The sequence below is a fragment of the Schistocerca nitens genome, chromosome 3 (assembly GCF_023898315.1).
Source record: "Schistocerca nitens isolate TAMUIC-IGC-003100 chromosome 3, iqSchNite1.1, whole genome shotgun sequence".
NCBI classification, from domain to species: Eukaryota; Metazoa; Arthropoda; class Insecta; order Orthoptera; family Acrididae; genus Schistocerca; species Schistocerca nitens.
In genome coordinates, this window is record NC_064616.1 from 274,318,034 (window position 1) to 274,340,758 (window position 22,725).

Below are 22,725 nucleotides of genomic sequence, written 5' to 3' on the forward strand. Positions count from 1 at the left end.
CTGTTAGTTTTTCTCTCTTCATCCTCAAAAAAAAAAAAAATTATATATATATATATATATATATATATATATATATATATATATATATATATATATATATATATATATAGTTCAAATGGCTCTGAGCACTATGGGACTTAACATGTATGGTCATCAGTCCCCTAGAACTTAGAACTACTTAAACCTAACTAACCTAAGGACAACACACAACAGCCAGCCATCACGAGGCAGAGAAAATCCCTGACCCCGCCGGGAATCGAACCCGGGAACCCGGGCGTGGGAAGCGAGAACGCTACCGCACGACCACGAGATGCGGGCTCTTCCTCAAAACCCCGTGTGTTTGTGATTTTTCTGATTTCATTTCTATCATGTAGATTTGGAGACCCTAATTCCCTCAGGTCTTTTTCCGTCTGTTTGTACCAGTTCGGTCTTGTTGTTTTGTTTATTCTTCTAATTCATTCACCATAAATATAATTAGTAGAGGAATAAGGACAACGGTATTTCAATATACATTGGGAAACATTCGTACAGGAATCTTTTATGGGCATCGGTAGATAAATGAAAAAAATAAAAGTAACAACCGGGGTTCGCCATGTGGCACGCAAGTGCGAAGCCGCGACGCTACCCACGGTGCCACCATTTCAGTTCAACAATTTGCCCGCTGAAAGGCACTAAGTACCACTGTCGTGTTCTCAGAAACAGTCGAGTATCTACGGTTAAGCCGAAACACGTGTGGTCTTATTTTGACCCCTCTTCTACTGAGCGAAGTTTCCGGTAAATCGGGTTATGGCAGTCGCCGTGTGCTCCTCTTTAGTCAGGTCGCGCCGCGCTTTTGTGTCTTTGCCGTTGCGCGACTAAAGACGCTGGAAAGGGTTGCATTCAGTTACGTAAAGGAGTGCCATTGAACAGGCAGACGGACACTACCGCTAGGCTCGTGCTGCCATTAACGCCGCACCTTTAGTTGTCAGTGTCGCCCTACGCACTAGTACGTGTGTCTTAACACTGCTTCGTCCAGCCTCCGTACGCGGGGTGCGAGATAGTGTATTGTGCACGCAGAGTGAGTAATGAAGACAACGCCGGGTGCGTACCGTCGGTAGCAAAGAGCGGCGGTTACTGACGGCAGAGTAGTGGCAGAGACGCCGGCGCGTGGAGGGGGCGGCGGCGCGCGTGCGCAGTGCGGAGCTCGGCGGCTGGTCGTGGCTGGCTGCTCCGCGCCGTCGGCCGTCAGTTCGCCAGCAGCTCGCGGCGCAGAGCCTAGACATGGACGTCGACAATGACCTGGAGCAGCTCATGGCGCACCTGGGTGAGTCGCCACTTGTTGCTCGGGCCACCACAACCCTCCATCACTCCTAGTCTCACCTAGGCAGTCGCGGCTCACACACCAGTCCTCAGCACTCGCTTCCCCAGATGTAATTTTTTTTTTCGTAAATCACCAAAAAGAAATTGTCCACGTTTTAGACAGTTTCTTAGCTCTGTGATGCCTTGCATGAAACAATTGCCTTAGTCATGCAACGCTCCACGGATTGTCCCACGGAACGAGGCCACTTCATTATTGATTTTCTTTATGTAGGAAATCGAGCAGCGAGAGGAATGCGTACCTTTGGTACTGCTTTTTAATGGCACGTGACGAGCACCTACACTATTCACTATGAGTGCATGTGTAATGAAACACCACTTCGGCGGAACAGTGGCTCGTCTGTCTGCGTATCTTTCAATCTCACCGTCATCTATTCCCAAAAGCGTCACAAGTACGAGTAAATACATTGTTGACAGTCAGTCCCTCCACGAAAAAATGGAAGTTCTTAATTTTCGCTCAAACGTCGTCATTAGTTGCTTCACCCGTGGTAATCAATGACGAACTTCCATCTACAGTGTACTACACGCATTTATTTTGCTGGTTTTTTTTTCGCCAAATAATAGTGTTTGAAAGTACGTATATGTTGAAAAAGTTTTATTTTGCGGTTAATCAAGTAAATTTTCTATTGAGATTTAGTTTTAAGTCGGGCAGTTCAGTATAGGAGGCGCGTTATATAAAACTGCGTCCGGTGAAAGAGCGAGTGCGGTATGAAACGAGAGCGAAGAAATGCTAGACAGACTGTCATAACACGCGCTGGCAGAAGCGGGCGGCGTCGCCGGGCCTGTGTCACGCTGTACAGCCTCCGCCTAGGCGCAAGCGAACGCGTCTAGCTGCAACGGAAATTTAACCTGCGTCCATTGTTAGGCAGCACACGCCATTTCGCTCCTACTGCTGTTCTTTTGAAGAAAGATACCAGTCCACCGAGCTCTATTTTAAAATTGTACTTTATTCGGTGCTACTAGTTTCAAGTGCATTTGAAAACATAATAATGAAACACAATAATGAAACAAAAGTTATAAGATAAAAGCCATACAACTACAGTGGATGAAGTGTTTTCACAAACAAAGTAATTACCTAGAACAGATGTGAATATACAGGTATCAGGAAGATGTATCCGCATCTGTTGTAGGTATGGCCGGCCGTAGTGGCCGAGCGGTTCTAGGCGCTACAGTCTGGAACCGCGCGACCGCTACGGTCGCAGGTTCGAATCCTGCCTCGGGCATGGATGTGTGTGATGTCCTTAGGGTAGTTAGGTTTAAGTAGTTCTAAGTTCTAGGGGACTGATGACCTCAGCAGTTAAGTCCCATAGTGCTCAGAGCCATTTTTTTGTTGTAGGTATGACTACTACGTTCATAAAAACTACAGCAACCGTTTTTTTCATTTATCTACCGATGCCCACAAAAGATTCCTGCACGAATGTTTCCCAGAGTATAATGAAATTGCATTGTCCTTATTCCTCTACTAATTATATATATATGGTGAATGAATTTAAAAGAATAAATATATAAATGAAAAAGTTATGTGAAATTAGTTCCCGAGAAATTCCTGTAGTGTATCTTGATTCATAATCAGCTGAAAGCGCCAGTTTCCGGTAAAGTTGTAACTTTCTTTCCATTATGATGTGTTGTTCTGTTTTTAGATGCACTTTAAAACGGGTTGTGCCCGAAACTAATAGTGCTGAATAAAGTAAAATTAAAAAAAACCAGCCTGGTGGAATTACGTCTTTCTTCAGATTTATAGAGCCTGTGGAGCCCGCCCTCAAGAAAATGACAACTGCTCTTAGTACTCAGAACGACGTAAGTCACGACTTCAGTTTTGAGCCGAACGTTGTTTTTGAATCCGCCGTCAAAAGTAAAACACATTGATCCTTTCCCCGTCATAGCTTCATGAGATTCCTCTATTTGCTAAATGTATGGCTGCAATCTGAGAGATTTTTCAATCAAGTGGGTCAAGTATAGAACCGTGGAAGCTACAACCTAAACACTCACATTTAGACCACCTTAAATTTATAGATTCACGTGGCACTGTGGTACGATACTTCTTCAAATCTCCGTCCACTTCTCTTGATTTAACGTTTACATAGTATCCTTAAATAGATGAAGTCAAATGCTGGGATGGTCTCTTTGAAAAGGACATAACGGACTTCCTTTCCCCGTCCCTCAGTAATCCGGCCGCGTGCTGCGTCTCTAATGATCTCGTTGCCGGCTGGGTATTAAATTGTAGTCTCTCCTTTTCAAATTTATAGACGCGGAATGCAGTGTCGTGTGCATACTGCAAATCGGCTCCAAACCAACTGATAGATTTCACATAATTTATTAGAGACTGCGGGATAAACGAAGTATACATTTATTTGGATGTAGTAAGTGAAACATAATAAAACAAGAACTTGCATCATTTGAAAAAAAGACTGTTCTATATTTTGTCCAGTTGAAATGTTTCATATCTTAACGTTATCCATAAATATGTTCCAACGAACACGTTTTTAACTATGGCTCAAATGGCTCTGAGCACTATGGGACTCAACTGCTGAGGTCATTACTCCCCTAGAACTTAGAACTAGTTAAACCTAACTAACCTAAGGACATCACAAACATCCATGCCCGAGGCAGGATTCGAACCTGCGACCGTAGCGGTCTTGCGGTTCCAGACTGCAGCGCCTTTAACCGCACGGCCACTTCGGCCGGCGTTTTTAACTATAAAGTATTCCACTCATATCGTCTGGACTGCGGGACAACCTTTCCAGTCATGTTTGGAAAAGCATTTCTGGTTGGTGTAAACACTCCACCACTCCAGAAGAGCGCAGAAGAGTGTTTTTGGGGAAGTTTCCAGGTCCCGGACGTAACAGTTATCTACCGGACACGAAACAGGCTGTCCATGGTACAGCGGCTGATGAAATCCTTACGCCAGACACTTTCACTTCTCTTCCACGGAAGCCGAGAAGTCGTAGCGCACTGAAGCTGCAGTTTATCACCTCTAGTTATTGAAACTAGCTTTCGCTTAACTGGAAAATGTTTTGCATACACGCGAAATGTCCGTTCTGGTACCTCGAAATTGGAATTTACCAAGCACGTATTTCATCATACGATGCGACGGGAAGAAGTTAAGATGGGAACGAGTCTTTACCTGCGTTATGGAATTCGTGAATTCAGTCAAAATATTCACTTTTCTGCCCTTTCATTTTACGGAAAACATGCGTTAAAGTAATTACTTTTAGACCTTCAGTTCTCTCCTCAACATCTGTTAAGTAGTAACGTTTATTTTGTTAGAAAAGTATTCAAACGGCAATCATCTTTCAAGCGCTGGTGAGCGAGTGCGTTTCTTGCGTTGCCATCCCGGAAAGGCTCAAATGGCTCTGAGCACTATGCGACTTAACTTCTGAGGTCATCAGTCGCCTAGAACTTAGAACTAATTAAACCTAACTAACCTAAGAACATCACACACTTCCATGCCCGAGGCAGGATTCGAACCCGCGACCGTAGCGGTCTCTCGGCTCCAGACTGTAGCGCCTAGAACCGCACGGCCACTCCGGCCGGCATCCCGGAAAGCATACCGGTGCTTACGGTTTCCCTTTTCTTTCCGTCCATATTGCTGACGCTGTCACACAAGATGAGGTTTCAAAGTTCATATTGGCTCTCTCCGACTCTATCTTCGGGATTCAGTGGCAAAAGTGTTTTTGGACAGGATGATTTGAATGGCTCTGAGCACCATGGGACTTGACAGCGGAGGTCATCAGTCCCCTAGAACTTAGAACTACTTAAACCTAACTAACCTAAGGACATCACACACATCCATGCCCGAGGCAGGATTCGAACCTGCGGCCGTAGTGGTCACGTTGTTCCAGACTGAAGCGCCTAGAACCGCTCGGCCACAACGGCCGGCGGATGATTTGATCTGTTCAATATTTGTTCGAATGTACAATCAAATGCCCTCGTCGAAGCATATTATCTCTAACAGACTCCAGCGTACGTTGTTTAGAATTTTGATTATTCCAATTTTAGTAACATATTTCTAGAAAAAATTGGGACAATTCTAAGGAAAGTTGTGAAATAAGACGGTATGGTAGCTGTTCTGCTTATCAATATGTCAAAAGATGTACATTATATGCATAGTAATGAGATTTTTCTTCTGAGTTCACTTTCGTAAATGAGCATTATCTCTAGGTTTCAGTATAATTGTTATAGATCCATCAATTTTATCGCTACCAGAGGTTACCAGTCTGGGTTATGTTTTCCAACAAACATCTTTCCTCCAGATTCTATCATATCTAGAAACTTTTATGATAGTAATTGTTTCATCTAAACTTAGTTATGTGATGAAAATCTGAAGCTGTGAAAGCACCCATATCAGCACCTCTTTCTAAAGTATAGATGAGAAACAGTCAGGAGATACGTAGCACGACTCAGGAGCATGGTAGCAGCAGGGTGAAAATGTGGCCTACCACGTTTGATTTGGAGTAATATACTGTATATTTGTGAAAGCCTCAATCTCAACTGTGTAATAACGATACTACATACGGAAGACACAACCTTGCGTAAATAAAATACTGTGCCACATACACACATCACATACTTCTGAATCCATACAAATCAATATTAGAACGTGAAAGTTAGAGGGAGAGAGAGAGAGAGAGAGAGAGAGAGAGAGAGAGAGAGAGAGAGAGAGAGAGAGAGTTTCATTGAACATCTAGGCCACAAGAGTATGTCGGCAGTAATCTGTGTTTGAACTCAGTCCTTTACGAGATATATGGAGAACCTAATTAGCACACAACGACACACTATCAATAAGAGTCGGTTTGCAATTCCACGGCGTTATAGCATAGACCTTTTGCGTGTAGGCGGTAGCAGCCATACTAATTTAGACTGTGGGAACTGAAGGTATACGTACCAGTTTGAATGACGGAAAGGGCAGACCAAAAATTTCCTTTCGCCTCTAGATTTGAGTATGGCATTGTTATGAAGACACAAATATTACCACACTTACAGACAGTACATCGAAAACACGATTGTTTCACCTAGAGAATATCTTCTCATTAGACCATTTGATATTGTGCTGCGTGATGCTGCAGACTGCATAAAATATTTTATCATGCACATTGAACGGCCCTTACATAATTTTCACAACCCGTTTTATGGTAAAAATTATTTTCGATGCTTAACATTGCAAAAAACTAACTTATAGGTAGGCCGTAATTGTTACTACAACTGCAGGTAATTTCTGTTTCATTTCATCGCTAGTGATAACTTCCCATTCATGCATTTTCTCTGGAAATATTAAACTCATTCAGTCAATGTTCTTGAAAATGCGTGATACTTCCTAAGCTTGCAAGTGTGAAGCGACTCTTACGTCAGTCGTTAGTATTTAATGGTTCAAATGGCTCTGAGCACTATGGGACTTAACGTCTGAGCTCATCAGTCCGCTAGACTTAGAACTGCTTAAACCTAATTAACCTAAGGACATCACACACATCCATGCCCGAGGCAGGATTCGAACCTGCGACCGTAGCAGTCGCGCGGTTCCAGACTGTAGCGCCTAGAACCGCTCGGCCACTCCGGTCGGCCGTTAGTATTTACACAAGAAATGTACACCGCCGTCTGATGCTGGGTTAAAATGCCACGCTGATGATAAGAAAAGAAATGGTTCATTTGAAGGAATTTTGGCTTCTCGCCATATCATAAACTCATATACGAATCGCCAAAACACGCTGGGGCCAAAAACCTGTACCGAAATGTTCTGACATCCTTAGATTCAGCAATGAAATCAGATCATTAGAAGTTTCTTATCAAATTTTCGCAAGATATATGGCGTCTCTTTTCTGTGACCATAGTCGGAAATCATTTGACGTGCCGTCTTCGTTGGCCTTACAGGTAACGGAAAGTCAAATAAAAAGAAAGGAATAAAAGGAAGGGAAAAGATGTCGGTGTTACCAGAGAAGCAGCTATCTTGTTTGTATCACAGAGTTCGTGACAGTTGTACGAGAGGATTTGAGTATCGGTACATAGGCAGCCAAATGAACAGGATCAAAACCGCGACTACACAACCTTCTTCAGATTTCTCTAGTTAGCCTTAGTTCTACTAGAACTATTCACGATGAGTTTACCATGCTCGGAAGCCGGTGCGGCGCTTTACAGTGACTGTCAGCCACCGCTGTGGGTTTGCATCGAGATACTGAACATCGTGACTCAGGAAGATGTTCTTACATGAATCCCGATTCAGTGCAACGACCGATTCTGGACACCAGTTGCTATGGAGAAAACGAGGAACTAGTACGATTCACAAATTATATTAGAATGTAATGACTACTGCGGGCATGTACTAATGGTCCGAGCAGGTATCTTAGCCAACTTATATGATGGTACGTTTTCAGGATTCCATGCGAGCTAATTATTCCATCGTCATCCGCAGACCCGGACAACCGAACCAGTAGTGCTCCTCAGCTGCTGAAAGCAGCGGTCCTATACATTATCGCTGTCCTGTCTCCAAGCGCACTGTGAGCTATTGTGTCGTACATCTACTCATAGCGAGCCCAACTCTTTGTACTCGCTGATAACATTCGCGGGACATAGAAGATAAAAAAGAAAATGGTTTTCTTAAACACTGAATTTCACAAATTATGTTTCTGTTAGCGGATACTGGGGTAATGAACCGATAACTAAGAATAAACATTATCAACACACATTTCTAAGTCATTAACACTGCATAATATCGCACCAGCACCAGGCACTGTAGACGTGAGAGCTGTTTTTCTTTCGTCAGCTTTACGAGAGCGAATCAGCAGTGTTTGGATAATGTCTACGTGGAGACAAAGGTAGATGACCACCTGTGACCAGAAGAAATGCGCAGGTCCATTACGATTTCAGTCTTTGGAAACTAAACAAACAGGACCACAAGAATACTAAACTGCTATAACACTGCCTTTATGTAGAACTGGCTGATAGAATGGTCCAGAAAACAGTTTAGTTACGAAATTTCGATTTGATCTCTTCCATAGAATAAACGAAACGTTGTGCACAGTTTCATATCAACTGCAACACATCATCTTGATAAGCAAAGCCGGCCGCTGTGGCTGAGCGGTTCTAGGCGCTTCAGTCCGGAACCGCGCTGCTGCTACGGTCGCAGGTTCCAATCCTGCCTCGGGCATGAATGTATGTGGTGTCCTTAGGTTAGTTAGGTTTAAGTAGTTCTAAGTCTACCGGACTGATGACCTCAGATGTTAAGTCCCATAGTGCTTAGAGCCATTTGAGTCATTTAGTTAAGCAAAAAGTGGAAGAGGCATATGAATATTTTACCCACAGAATATATAACTGTCAATTTGGTAAAGCAGTGAGCGGTTATCTTCATAGTTTCCTACAATCGAGACAGCAGACGTTTAGGAAATGACGAGATTGATGTATAGAACTTACAGCTCTATTTTTTTCGAATTACAACTGCAATGCATCAAGTTACGAAACATAACACCGTCTGTGTGTGATTCTGTGCCACCATCTGTCACTAGCGACTATCACTCCAATGATCCACATTCGTGAGACCATGAGCAAATGTACAAAATAAACACAGCTATTATTAACACAATTTTTTTCTCCAATTTTATCGACATTCTCTCTGATCTGAGGATAATGGACAATGACGATTGGTCAGTGAATCATATGACACGCGGATCGTTTTTGTTCTGCGGTAACGATCTGTGGATGGCAGAGCACGGCCAGTGAGAAGTTCCTTGCGCCGCAAACAGCGAAATCGCTACGAATGGTGATTTAGATTTTAGGAGATAAAGGATGGGATCGACTGTGGCCTTGCACCTCGATATGCATGTGGAGTAATTTATGCTAAAAACAAGAAACTTCAGAGCAGTCTGAATGATAACCAAACACTAAACCTTCGGTCTGAATGCATCGTACGGTGACGACGGACGAAGGTAAGCGGATATGAGGCCTAGTGCCTATTTAATCTAGTAGTTCCTCAAGAGAATACGGCTACATTTTATGTGGTCTTGCGTGAAGCTGAAAGGTAAAAGGAGAAGGGTTTAGTCTCTCTAGAAGGCTTTGGCAAAGCTGATCATCGACTAAAGATAGAAACAAAAGTAGCTGGCTCATTTTGTAACACTAGGTGATCTCATTCTCAATGTACCAATGATTATAATCACAGTGATCTATTTAAAACTCCTTTCAAACGTAGAACGTCATCTAACAAAATAAGAAACACGATAAGACTATGCTGCCCCGTAAGATAAGCAGCTGAGCTATGCGGTATAGATAAAGAAGAAATTATCTTTCATTTCAGATCTGGCGTCACACATGGAAGAGTGGTACATCGTTTCTTCGCTCGATATACCGTTAGATTCATTAATGAGTAACCCTGACTTGCTCGTACATGTAATATCATTTCTATAACGATCTTCAAAGGTTGTGTCCATCTGCAGTGGCAATATTTGCCGTGGCAAACTAGGTCTGGGAGAAGCAAATGCTACTGTGTTCCCTGTCTTCTAGGTATACATACAGTACAGACTTTTCGTTATCGCGCTGTTGATTAATTGTCTAAGTAATTGGTTGCAGAAAAGTAGTGTTCACACATTACATTTCGTCTCGTGCTCCTGTCTGTCCAGCAGGCGGGACCCCGTATCGCTTGTATACTCTGTCTTCTGGAAAGCGTCGTAGCCACAGTAGCGACTTTTTTAATTTATAAGTGTGAGTGGTACTTATTCTGTCGTACATTTCCAACAGAACAGACACCGCTCAAATACACTCCTGGAAATGGAAAAAAGAACACATTGACACCGGTGTGTCAGACCCACCATACTTGCTCCGGACACTGCGAGAGGGCTGTACAAGCAATGATCACACGCACGGCACAGCGGACACACCAGGAACCGCGGTGTTGGCCGTCGAATGGCGCTAGCTGCGCAGCATTTGTGCACCGCCGCCGTCAGTGTCAGCCAGTTTGCCGTGGCATACGGAGCTCCATCGCAGTCTTTAACACTGGTAGCATGCCGCGACAGCGTGGACGTGAACCGTATGTGCAGTTGACGGACTTTGAGCGAGGGCGTATAGTGGGCATGCGGGAGGCCGGGTGGACGTACCGCCGAATTGCTCAACACGTGGGGCGTGAGATCTCCACAGTACATCGATGTTGTCGCCAGTGGTCGGCGGAAGGTGCACGTGCCCGTCGACCTGGGACCGGACCGCAGCGACGCACGGATGCACGCCACGACCGTAGGATCCTACGCAGTGCCGTAGGGGACCGCACCGCCACTTCCCAGCAAATTAGGGACACTGTTGCTCCTGGGGTATCGGCGAGGACCATTCGCAACCGTCTCCACGAAGCTGGGCTACGGTCCCGCACACCGTTAGGCCGTCTTCCGCTCACGCCCCAACATCGTGCAGCCCGCCTCCAGTGGTGTCGCGACAGGCGTGAATGGAGGGACGAATGGAGACGTGTCGTCTTCAGCGATGAGAGTCGCTTCTGCCTTGGTGCCAATGATGGTCGTATGCGTGTTTGGCGCCGTGCAGGTGAGCGCCACAATCAGGACTGCATACGACCGAGGCACACAGGGCCAACACCCGGCATCATGGTGTGGGGAGCGATCTCCTACACTGGCCGTACACCACTGGTGATCGTCGAGGGGACACTGAATAGTGCACGGTACATCCAAACCGTCATCGAACCCATCGTTCTACCATTCCTAGACCGGCAAGGGAACTTGCTGTTCCAACAGGACAATGCACGTCCGCATGTATCCCGTGCCACCCAACGTGCTCTAGAAGGTGTAAGTCAACTACCCTGGCCAGCAAGATCTCCGGATCTGTCCCCCATTGAGCATGTTTGGGACTGGATGAAGCGTCGTCTCACGCGGTCTGCACGTCCAGCACGAACGCTGGTCCAACTGAGGCGCCAGGTGGAAATGGCATGGCAAGCCGTTCCACAGGACTACATCCAGCATCTCTACGATCGTCTCCATGGGAGAATAGCAGCCTGCATTGCTGCGAAAGGTGGATATACACTGTACTAGTGCCGACATTGTGCATGCTCTGTTGCCTGTGTCTATGTGCCTGTGGTTCTGTCAGTGTGATCATGTGATGTATCTGACCCCAGGAATGTGTCAATAAAGTTTCCCCTTCCTGGGACAATGAATTCACGGTGTTCTCATTTCAGTTTCCAGGAGTGTATATACATTTCTGTAAGAGCGCGATGGCTTCCTGACGCTTGTTTCTATACGGATGCACACATATGTTCCTATCTCCTACAGCAATCAATAATTTGCGAGTATGGGGCTAATGGACGAGGGACGCTGCGTTACAGGGTGCATTAAGTTGGAAATCTGAGTGGTGAGTGACCGTGTCCAGATGGCCGAAACAGTGTCGGAGGACCTGCTGCCCTCTGTAATGAAAGAAAACGAGTGAAGTATTCAGCGATTAACTTGAAGGAATGTCACGTGACGTCCACCTAGACCAAACGCCGAGAACAATGACGAAGAAAATAAAGGGAAGACAGCGGTTAAGATAACCGCTCATGAGAAGCGGGAAATTCGAGTTAGAGTCCCGGTCCAGCAAAAACTTTCATCTTTTACCATTGCATTACCACTATGCCCTGTGCGGCTGAGTCACGAAAAATGTTCAAATGTGTGTGAAATCTTATGGTACTTAACTGCTAAGGGCATCAGTCCCTAAGCTTACACACTACTTAACCTAAATTATCCCAAGGACAAACACACACACCCATGCCCGAGGGAGGACTCGAACCTCCGCCGGCACCTGCCGTACAGTCCATGACTGCAGCGCCTAAGACCGCTCAGCTAATCCCGCGCGGCGAGAGTCACGACGCCCCACCCATTCCTTCCCTTTCTTTCCCTATTCTCCATGTCATATAGTCTTCGCTTATGTTAGATTCAAGATTATCGATTGGAAAGATGAGTTGGAAGCAACGGAGTTTCAAACAAATGTGGACTGTTAGATGTTGATCAGGGTCGTCTCCATTCACTGCTCAGTGCAGTTTATCATCAACACTCTATACCATTACTATTTTTGAACCAACATCATTTTATACAAAAGAGCATGGGCCAATACGCCCTGTAGCATGGATGGCATAACTCCACCAACAAATTCTCGGATGCTGTTCAGGGATATTTGCTGAATATTTCGATGTAGGGGATCCGTGGTATCTGGTGGATAATTACAGAGTGGTAATGTTATTATGACTTATTCCGTTTGTTACCCCGAATTACCTATGTGTCCGTGAAAATACCTTTGCAACAGTGAAGAAGCCTGTAATATGCAATCACAAAAAAATCACAAAACACAGAGTAACGAAACAAACCTCAGACGAAAAACGTTCTGGTTAATTACAGCTTGATGAAAACATTTTGTCGGGGTACAATGCAGTAAGTAACAAAAGTATTTTGTTCAAAATGTCAACCACCATGATGACGGTAGGGTGTACAGCGGTGCATCATCGGCCGTCTTGCACGCTCAAGAATCCCAGGAGTTTACAGCACTACTTTCGCCGCTGCGACAATCCAAACAGCCAGGCACAGTGAGTTTCGGCAGGAGTCTCGTCAGCTATTCTACTCACGTGTACGATAAAGTAGAAGTCCATTTGCGTCACGTCTGGAGACCGAGCTGACCGTGTAACAGGACCACCGGGAAAAATGCATTGTTAAAACTTCCTGGCAGATTAAAACTCTGTGCCGGACTGGGACATTGGCCTTTCGCGGGCAAGCGTTCCACCGCCCGAGCTCCCCGAGCACCACTTATTACCCGTCCTCTGCAGAGCGAAAATTCATTCGGGAAATCCATTGTTGTTCAAACGAAATACAATTTCTCCGTAACAATTCACAGTAGACCACGGGTCCCTGATGCCATAGTGCCTAGAAAATATCCCCGAACATTTCTAAAATTTTGTCAGTGAAGGTCGGGTTCACTTTGTGTAGTCAAACCAGTGATGGGCGAAATGATAGACACCGTTTCGGTTGATGACAGCTACTGTTTCATACAATTTCTAGTCGATGCTTTTTGTCAGAATAACTTTTTCTGAATGCATCCGAGGTGCAAAGATTTCGCCTATCTGGTAGCGTGTAACTCTTCCCTTCTTCATAATACCAGCGAAAAAGTGTCGTGCCATGGACTCCGCGAGACTCTGAAAGCTGTGGGGAGATATCCGATATAAGACCTCTCAATTGCTGGCAACAACAGGTGATGGGTTTAGGACGACTCATCCCACTCGTCGGAGTCTCAGATGCGCTCAATAAGACTGAGGTCAGGTAACTTGCAAGAAGGGTGCGTGTCCCTATACTTCCTTGACGTCCATTTGTTGTAGAATCTTGTAACATATTCTGACGTCAAATGTAATGACATTTCTCGAACAGAATCACCTGCTCTATGCCAACCAGAATGAATACCGGAAACATCGACCAGGCTGAAAACTAATTCACGCTTTTCTCACATGACTGCAGATTCCTCGACTTGGGCCATAGGGTGGTTAGCTTTCGGGTTTCGGGTTCCGCTGAAAGGTTCAGGAGTCCAATACACGCAGGAGGCGGCTACACGGGTAGCAAGGGTTGTGTGGCGTGGACTGGGCGGTGTTTTAGGTTAGAGGGTCCCGGGAAAACTCAAAAAAGGGCTATAGTCATAAAGAGTGCAGGCCGAACACAGGAAGAACATAGATATACAGGAACCATCGGTATAACAGTTGTAAGCCCGCACCTCGTGGTCGTGCGGTAGCGTTCTCGCTTCCCACGCCCGGGTTCCCGGGTTCGATTCCCGGCGGGGTCAGGGATTTTCTCTGCCTCGTGATGGCTGGGTGTTGTGTGCTGTCCTTAGGTTATTTAGGTTTAAGTAGTTCTAAGTTCTAGGGGACTGATGACCATAGATGTTAAGTCCCATAGTGCTCAGAGCCATTTTTGAACAGTTGTAAATTGTCGTAGCTGTGTGGGAACGTACCAGAGCTCCAAGCGCTAATAGAAAACACTGATGCTCAAATCGTTATAGACAATGAAAGCTGGCTAAAGCCGAAGATAAGATCAGCCGAAATTTTTGCGAAAAACCTAACGGTGTTCCGAAGGGATAGGCTAAACACAGTAAGCGGTGGCGTGTTTGTTGCTGTTGGAAGTAGTTTATGTTGTCGCGAAATTGAAGTAGATAGTTCCTGTGAGTTAGTATGGGCAGAGGTTGTTCTTTGCAGCTGGAATAAAATAATAATTGGATCCTTTTAGCGACCTCCCAATTCAGATGATACAATTGCTGAAAGGTTCAAAGAAAAGTTGTCTTCAACAATTTCAAACACGTACCCGATTCATACAATTGTAGTTGGTGGTGACTTCAATTTACCCTCGATACGTTGGCGAAAATGCATGTTTAATTCTGGAAGTATGCATAAAATATCATCCAAAATTGGCCTACGCGCATTCTCTGAAAATTATTTCGAGCAGTTAGTTCATGAGCCCACAGGAGTAGTAAACGATTGTGAAAACACACTTGACCTCTTAGCAACAAACAATCCGGAGCTAATAACGAGCATCAAAACGGATACAGAGTTTAGTGAACACAGGACTGTCGTAGCGAGACTGAATATTGTAACCCCCAGATCCTCCAAAAATAAACGAAAAATATACCTATTCAAAAAATCAGATAAAAATTCGCTTGACCCCTTCCTGAAAGATAATCTACCCTCCTTAAAAATTAGCAATGTAAGTGTAGACCAGATGTGGCTTCAATTCAAAGAAACGGTATCGACAGCAATTGAAAGATTTATACCGAATAAATTAACAAACGACGGAGCTGATTCTCGTTGGTAAGCAAAACGGATCCGAACACTATTGCGGAAACAAATTCCTTCACCAAAGTAGACGAAGTAAATATTCCAGAATTCGAATCAAGAACAGCTGCCAACGTGAGTAACGTAGAAATAGATATCCTCGGAGTAGTGAAGTAACTTAAATCACTTAATGAAAGCAAGTCTTCCGGTCCAGATCGTATACTAATTAGGTTACTTTCAGACGACGCTGATGCAATAGCTCCATACTTAACAGTCATATACCACCGTTCGCTTGACGAAAGATCCGTACCCAAAGACTGGAAAGTTGCACAGGTGACACCAATATTCAAGAAAGGTAATAGGAGTAATCCATTAAACTGCAGGCCCATATCAGTAACGTCGATATGCAGCAGGATTTTAGAACATATATTGTGTTCAAACATTATGAATTACCTCAAAGAAAACGGTCTGTTGACACACAGTCAACATGGACTTACGAAACATTCTTCTTGTGAATCGCAACCATCTCTTTACTCGCACGAAGTTTTGAGTGCCATTGACGAGAGATTTCAAATTGATTCCGTATTTCTGGATTTGCGGAAGGTTTTTGACACTGTACCACACAAGTGGCTCGTAGTGAAATTGCGTGCTTATAGAATATCGTCTCAGATATGTGACTGGATTTGTGATTTCCTGTCAGAGAGGTCACAGTTCGTAGTAACTGACGGAAAGTCATCGAGTAAAACAGAAGTGATATCTGGCGTTCCACAAGGTAGTGTTATATGCCTTTTGATGTTCCTTATCTGTATAAACGATTTGGGAGACAATCTGAGCGGCCGTCTTAGGCTATTTGCAGATGACGCTGTCGTTTATCGACTAGTAAAGGCATCGGAAGATCAAAACAGATGCAAAACGATTTATAAAAGACATCTGTAGGGTGCAAAAATTGGCAATTGACCCTAAATAACGAAAAGTGTGAGGTCATCCATATGAGTGCTAAAAGGAGTCCGTTAATCTTCGGTTACATGATAAATCTGTCAAATCTACAGGCCATAAATTCAACTAAATCCCTAGGAACTACTATTATGAACAACTGAAATTGGAAGGAACACACAGAAAATGTAGTGGGGAAGTCGAATCAAAGACTGCGTTTTATTAAGAGGACAGATCTACTAAGGAGACTGCCTACACTACGCTTGGTCGTCCTCTTCTAGAATACTGCTGCGCCGCGTGGGATCTTTACCAGATAGGATTGAAGGAGTGCTTCGGAAATGTTCGAAGAAGGGCAGTATGCTTTGTATTACCGCGAAATAGGGGAGAGAGTGACATTGAAACGATACAGGATTTAGGATGGACGATATTAAAACAAAGCCGTTTTTTGTTGTGGAGGAATCTTCTCACCAAATTCCAATCACCAACTTTCTCCTCTGAATCCGAAAATATTTTGTTGACGCCGACCTACATACAGAGAAACGATCATATCATAAAGTAAGAGAAATCAGAGGTCGCACGGAAAGATATAGGTGTCCGTTGTTTCCGCGCGCTATACGAGATTGGAATAATAGAGAATTGTGAAGGTGATTCGATGAACCCTCTGCGAGGCACTTAAATGTGATTTGCAGAGTATCCATGTAGATGTAGACATCCTGAAAACCATAGACCAAGGTAGTCAGGTAGCTGCAGTATTTCTTGATTTCCGAAACGTTATTTGCTCAGCACGACACCTAATGAAAGCTAAGATCTTACGCGGTATCTAGTGAAATTTGTGACTGGACTGAGGCTCTTTTGGTAGAGAGGACGCAGCAAGTTAATTTGGATGGGGAGTGACAGACAGATGTACAAGTGGTTTGGGTGTGTCCTAAGGATGTGTTTTGGGACCCTTTCTCTTCATGTTGTATATTAATGTCCTTATCCTTAGACTTTTCGCAAATGATGCAGTTATATATAAAGTACTGTCGAAAGAGCTTGTAAGCATTCTGTCAGATCTTGATAAGGTTTCAAAATTGTGCAATGATTAGCAACTTACTTAAATGTTCAGAAATGGAAAACTGAGCACTTCACAAAACGAAAAAACGTAGTATCCCATGACTGCAGTATCAAAGGACCACAACTGGTATCGGTGACGTCATACAAACAGCTGGGTGTAACACTTTGTAGGGATAGGCCCAGTAGTAAGTAAAGTAGGTGAGAAACTTCGGTTTATTGGTAAAATACTAGGGAAATGTTTTTGGCTAAGTAAGGGACTGCTTACAGATCACTCGTGAAAACCGGCCGAGAATATTGCTCAAGTGTACCAAATAGGACTAACAGGGAATACTGAGAGTGTATAGAAAAGGCCGGCAAGAATGATCACAGGGATGTTTGATCCATGGGAGACTGCCACGCAGATGTTGAAGAAACTGAACTGGCAGACACTTGAAGATTGACGTAAACTATCCCGACAAAGCCTACTTACAAAGTTACAAGAACGGGCTTTAAACGATAATTCTAGGAATGTACTACAACCCTTTACGTATTGCTCCCCTAGGGATCGTGAGGACAAGATTAGATTAATTGCAGCGCCAAAAGAGGAACTCATTCCAGCCGCGTTCCATACATGAATGGAACGAGAAGAAGCCCAAATAACTGGTAAAATGGGAAGTACCTCCTGTCATGCAGTGCACAGTGATTTGCAGAGTACGGACGTAAATGTAGATGTAGATGTAGACTGTATCTCAAACCATTCTGGCATAATTCGCCAGCGATGCGGCGGTACATTATTTGCAGGTTACTGCAGATAATCACAAACTAGGTTCCCATATCGTTCGTCAGTGAGACGCGTTGACAGAAGCACTAGTGTTGCCGTTATCATCGGACATGCACATTCTTCACACGATGATACCTACACTGCCTACTTGAACGGGACAAGAGGTATGTGCCGTTTTGTATGGTTTCTGACGTGCTCTCAAAACGTAATGGCAAAAGTGCACTGAGGTGGCAAAAGTCTTGCGATACCTCCTAATATCGTGTCGGACCTCCTTTTGCCCAGCGAAGAGCAGCATCACGATGTGGCATGGGCTCAAAAAGTAGTCGGAATTCACCTGTACAAATATTGCCTCCATAATCGTCCGTAATTACGAAAGTGTTGCCTGTGCAGGATTTTGTGCACGATCTGACCTCTCGATTATGTCCCATAAACGTTTAATGGGATTCATGTCGGGCGATCTGGGTGGCCAAATCATTCACTCTAATTGTTCAGAATGTTCTTCACAGGCCGGCCGCGGTGGTCTAGCGGTTCTAGGCGCGCAGTCCGGAACCGCGCGACTGCTACGGTCGCAGGTTCGAATCCTGCCTCGGGCATGGATGTGTGTGATGTCCTTAGGTTAGTTAGGTTTAAGTAGTTCTAAGTTCTAGGGGACTGATGACCACAGATGTTAAGTCCCATAGTGCTCAGAACCATTTGAACCATTTTTGTTCTTCACACCAATCAGGAACGATTGTGGCCCGGTGACATGATGCATTGTAATCCATAAAAATTCCATCATTGTTTGGGGACATGAAGTCCATTAATGGTTGCAGATCATCTCTAAGCAGCCGAACACAACTATTTACAGTTAATTTAGCTATTTTACATTCCATGTAAAAACAGCGCACATCATTATGGAGCCACTAGAAGCTTGCACAGTATCTTGTTGGCAACTTGGGCCTGTGGCTTCGTGGGGTCTGCACCACACTCGAACCCTACCATCAGCTCTTACCAACTGAAATCGGGACTCGTCTGACCAGATCACATTTTTTCACCCTACGGTCCGATCGATATGGTCACGAGCCCAGGAAAGCCGCAGCAAAGGCACTCGCGTCGATTGTCTGCTGCCGTAACCCATCAACGCCAAATTTCGCCGCACTCTCCTAATGGAAAAGTTCGTCGTATTCGTCGTACGACCCACATTAGTTTCTACGGTAATTTCACTTACTGTTGCTTGTGTGTTAGTTTTGACACCTCTACGAAAATGCCACTGCCCTCGATCGTTAAGTGAAGGCCATCTGCCACTGCTTCGTCCGTGGTGAGAGCTAATGTCCGAAATTTGGTATTCTCTGCACACTCTGGATCGCAGAGCACCGTTTTCCCTAACGATTTCCGAAACTGAATGTCCCATTCGCCTTGCTCCGACTACCATTTCGCGTTCAAAGTCAGTTAACTCCCGTCTTGCGGCCATAACGACGTCGGAAACCTTTTCACATGAATCACCTGACTACAAATGACAGCTACGCCAGTGCACTGCCCTTTTATACTTTGTGTACGTGGTACTACATTCATCTGTATATGTGCATATCGCTATCCCAGGACTTTCGTCAATTCAGTGTAAAGCTACGAGGGCGACTCGCGAGTTATCCTTGGACAGCTCAGTTGAGCGCGAAAGGCGTGGTTCCTGGTTCGATTACCCTTCCGACACACAGTTGTTGTTGCCGGCCGGAGTGGCCGTGCGGTTCTGGCCGCTACAGTCTGGAGCTGAGCGACCGCTACGGTCGCAGGTTCGAATCCTGCCTCGGGCATGGATGTGTGTGATGTCCTTAGGTTAGTTAGGTTTGATTAGTTCTAAGTTCTAGGCGACTGATGACCTAAGAAGTTAAGTCGCATAGTGCTCAGAGCCATTTGAACCATTTTTGACCCACACAGTTGTTGAGAAGTAACGAGCGTTGACGCACGCTATCCCGCGATCGAATTTCAGAAAAGTTCACATGACGAGCGCTAGAGCGCGTTAGTCGCTGCAGTTACTGTCTCGCGGTCCGTTTCGGTTTCAGATGTCTACCAAGTGGGTGTTCAGCGACGGGGCTACACTATTCATACAAAATTGCAAAATCGACTACATTTGGGATTATTCGTTAAGTGTGCAAAGTTATCTTGATGAAGTAAACGGACATTGTGAAGTATATTCCGGACGAAGAGATATCTCAAGGATTTGAACAGTACGCAATGTTTCTTCATAGCATAGGAACTCTCGACGCTGATCGTATCAGAACATTCAAGTTCCTTAAACTTTACGTATAAACATTATTTTTCTGTAGCGCTGTTGGCGCTATGTAACAATATCGATTTATCTGGTTAGACATTCACGTTACTGGGAAATATAGCGACTCAGGAATTTTCAGAGATTTTCTGGCTGCACCGAAACAACGACCTTTAACAGTAAACCATTAGATGGCACTGTCTTACATAATTGTAGGTGAACTGGCATTTGGACTGACGGAAAATGTAATGAGACTTTGGAGCTTAATTTACCAACTATTTTCTTAATGACTTGAACATGCAGATAGTATGTTATGAAAGAAAGTGTACTTGTTAGAAATAAATTTTTACTACCTATATTTTCCTTTTTTGCTCGAGTTATTTCCTACATACAAGATCAAAACAAATTCCACCGAAGCTTGCCGTCTGACAATTTTATTTTTATACAATTCTGATGTTATATACCATAATGAGGCCTCTTTGTACTTCGTCAATTAGCAGTTCGATGGCAATATTCTCACATTCGATTTAACTGGATTTTATTGACATCCAATAAAGAGAAAAAACAGGAGCAAATTGGAAATACGTTTATTCACGACAAAAACGCGCTGTCAACTGTACCGCGCACGGGCGCCACGTATTTTTCTAACCACGCGTCAAAGCGTATTCGGCTGCATATATAGATTTTCTCCGTGAACTCTGCGTTAACATGCGCCACTGTGTGTTAACGCTCGCTCATATGATCGGTTCTGAGTTCAATGTTGGTTGTCTAAACGAGCGATTTTAAAACGCGCGCTGAATTCCCGTCTTCCGAACTTAGCCTTATCCTGCTACTAAGTTTCAAAATCAGGTTTGTCAGGGCATATTGTCGGTCAATAGTTTGTAGATATCCATCACACTTGATTTGATTGCTGTTGATTTATAGTTTATATCAGCCACTTCTTGTTTTAATGTGTGAAGTTGCATTTGGGTCGTTATGTGTGAAGTGTTTTCAGATGTCATCACTTAACACTTCCGGGCTGAGATGCCGCGGTCCATACGTAAAACTCTCCCCTGACGTTTCGCCTTCCGCAGTCGAAGGTGAAACGTCAGGGGAGAGTTTTATGTATGGACCGCGGCATCTCAGCCCGGAAGTGTTGGCCGGCCGAAGTAGCCGTGCGGTTAAAGGCGCTGCAGTCTGGAACCGCAAGACCGCTACGGTCGCAGGTTCGAATCCTGCCTCGGGCATGGATATTTGTGATGTCCTTAGGTTAGTTAGGTTTAACTAGTTCTAAGTTATAGGGGACTAATGACCTCAGCAGTTGAGTCCCATAGTGCTCAGAGCCATTTGAACCGGAAGTGTAAAGTGATGAAAACACCTGCCGTGAAAGTCTTCATTCTGTTTTCAGATGTTTCAAATTATTGCACATATCGTACGCTGTACCGTCTTTTTGAAAGTATATCCACATCACTTTTAGAAGACATGTTTCATTTTGTCAGTTTAGTACCTAACAACACACTCTTTAAAAAATTGCGGAAGATTCAATATGTAACTCCGTTAACTACTTTCCAATAATTAACACAGCACGTGGATTCGATTGAACCACCCGAACTGAACAGATGCGGAGGCACAATACGCTTCGGACAAGCAATGAACTTACCGAGTTTATTGGTTCACACAGACGGAGGGTTCACCGAATAGACATTTTGAAGTATTATGGGAATCAATAGACTTGTTAGATGTTTATTTGTAGTGACGGACGCGAATAAGTGTGACATGTGTGAAACATCTAGAAGTCGCAATGAATTCTTTTAAAAACAACTAAGCACATGCCACATAGATGAGCTTGTAAGCATCTATCTATGTGATGCTGGAAATACTTAATGAATCTTTGTTAAACTTGTTTGGTGGGATGTGTGTTAAAACCAAATGCCTACTTACTTTCAACGTCCAGTAAAAATTTATTGTGGGACCCAGTTTTGTCGGGAATATGTATCGGTAGTGTCGATAAAGAGCGTGATTCCATGACGATGTTAAAAATTTGAGCGATTATGGAGAAGGGTAAATGTATCAATTTGAGATAAGGAATCTTGGTACGGAAATGACCGAGTCGACATTTAAAAGAAAAATTCGCTCTGACCTTTCTGACAGTGGATGACTTCTGCCGTAAGCTCTTTGCCTTCCATATTTTGGAAAGAGGTAGCACAGACGAAAACAAGAATACACTACAGGCCATTAAAATTGCTACACCACGAAGAAATGCAGATGATAAACGAGTATTCATTGGACAAATATATTATACTAGAACTGACATGTGATTACATTTTCACGCAATTTGGGTGCATAGATCCTGAGAGACCAGTACCCACAACAACCACCTCTGGCCTTAATACGCCTGGGCATTGAGTCAAACAGAGCTTGGATGGCGTGTACAGGTACAGCTGTCCATGAAGCTTCAACACGATACCACAGTTCATCAAGAGTAGTGACTGCCGTATTGTGATGAGCCAGTTGCTCGGCCACCATTGACCAGATGTTTTCAATTGGTGCGAGATCTGGAGAATGTGCTGACCAGGGCAGCAGTCGAACATTTTCTGTTTCCAGAAAGGCCCGTAAAGAACCTGCAACATGCGGTCGTGTATTATCCTGCTGAAGTGT

At 44.2% G+C, this 22,725-nt stretch overlaps 1 protein-coding gene across 1 annotated transcript in view; it reads left to right on the forward strand.

Annotated features, from left to right (window-relative positions):
• Positions 1–1,178: 1,178 nt before the first annotated feature.
• Positions 1,179–22,725, forward strand: part of LOC126249573 (organic cation transporter protein) — a 704,235-nt gene continuing 682,688 nt past the window's right edge. Inside the window, exon 1 of the mRNA XM_049951237.1 lies at positions 1,179–1,303. Within this exon, the coding sequence (XP_049807194.1) occupies positions 1,261–1,303 (43 nt within the window). The 5' untranslated portion in view covers positions 1,179–1,260. The remainder of the gene's footprint in view (positions 1,304–22,725) is intronic.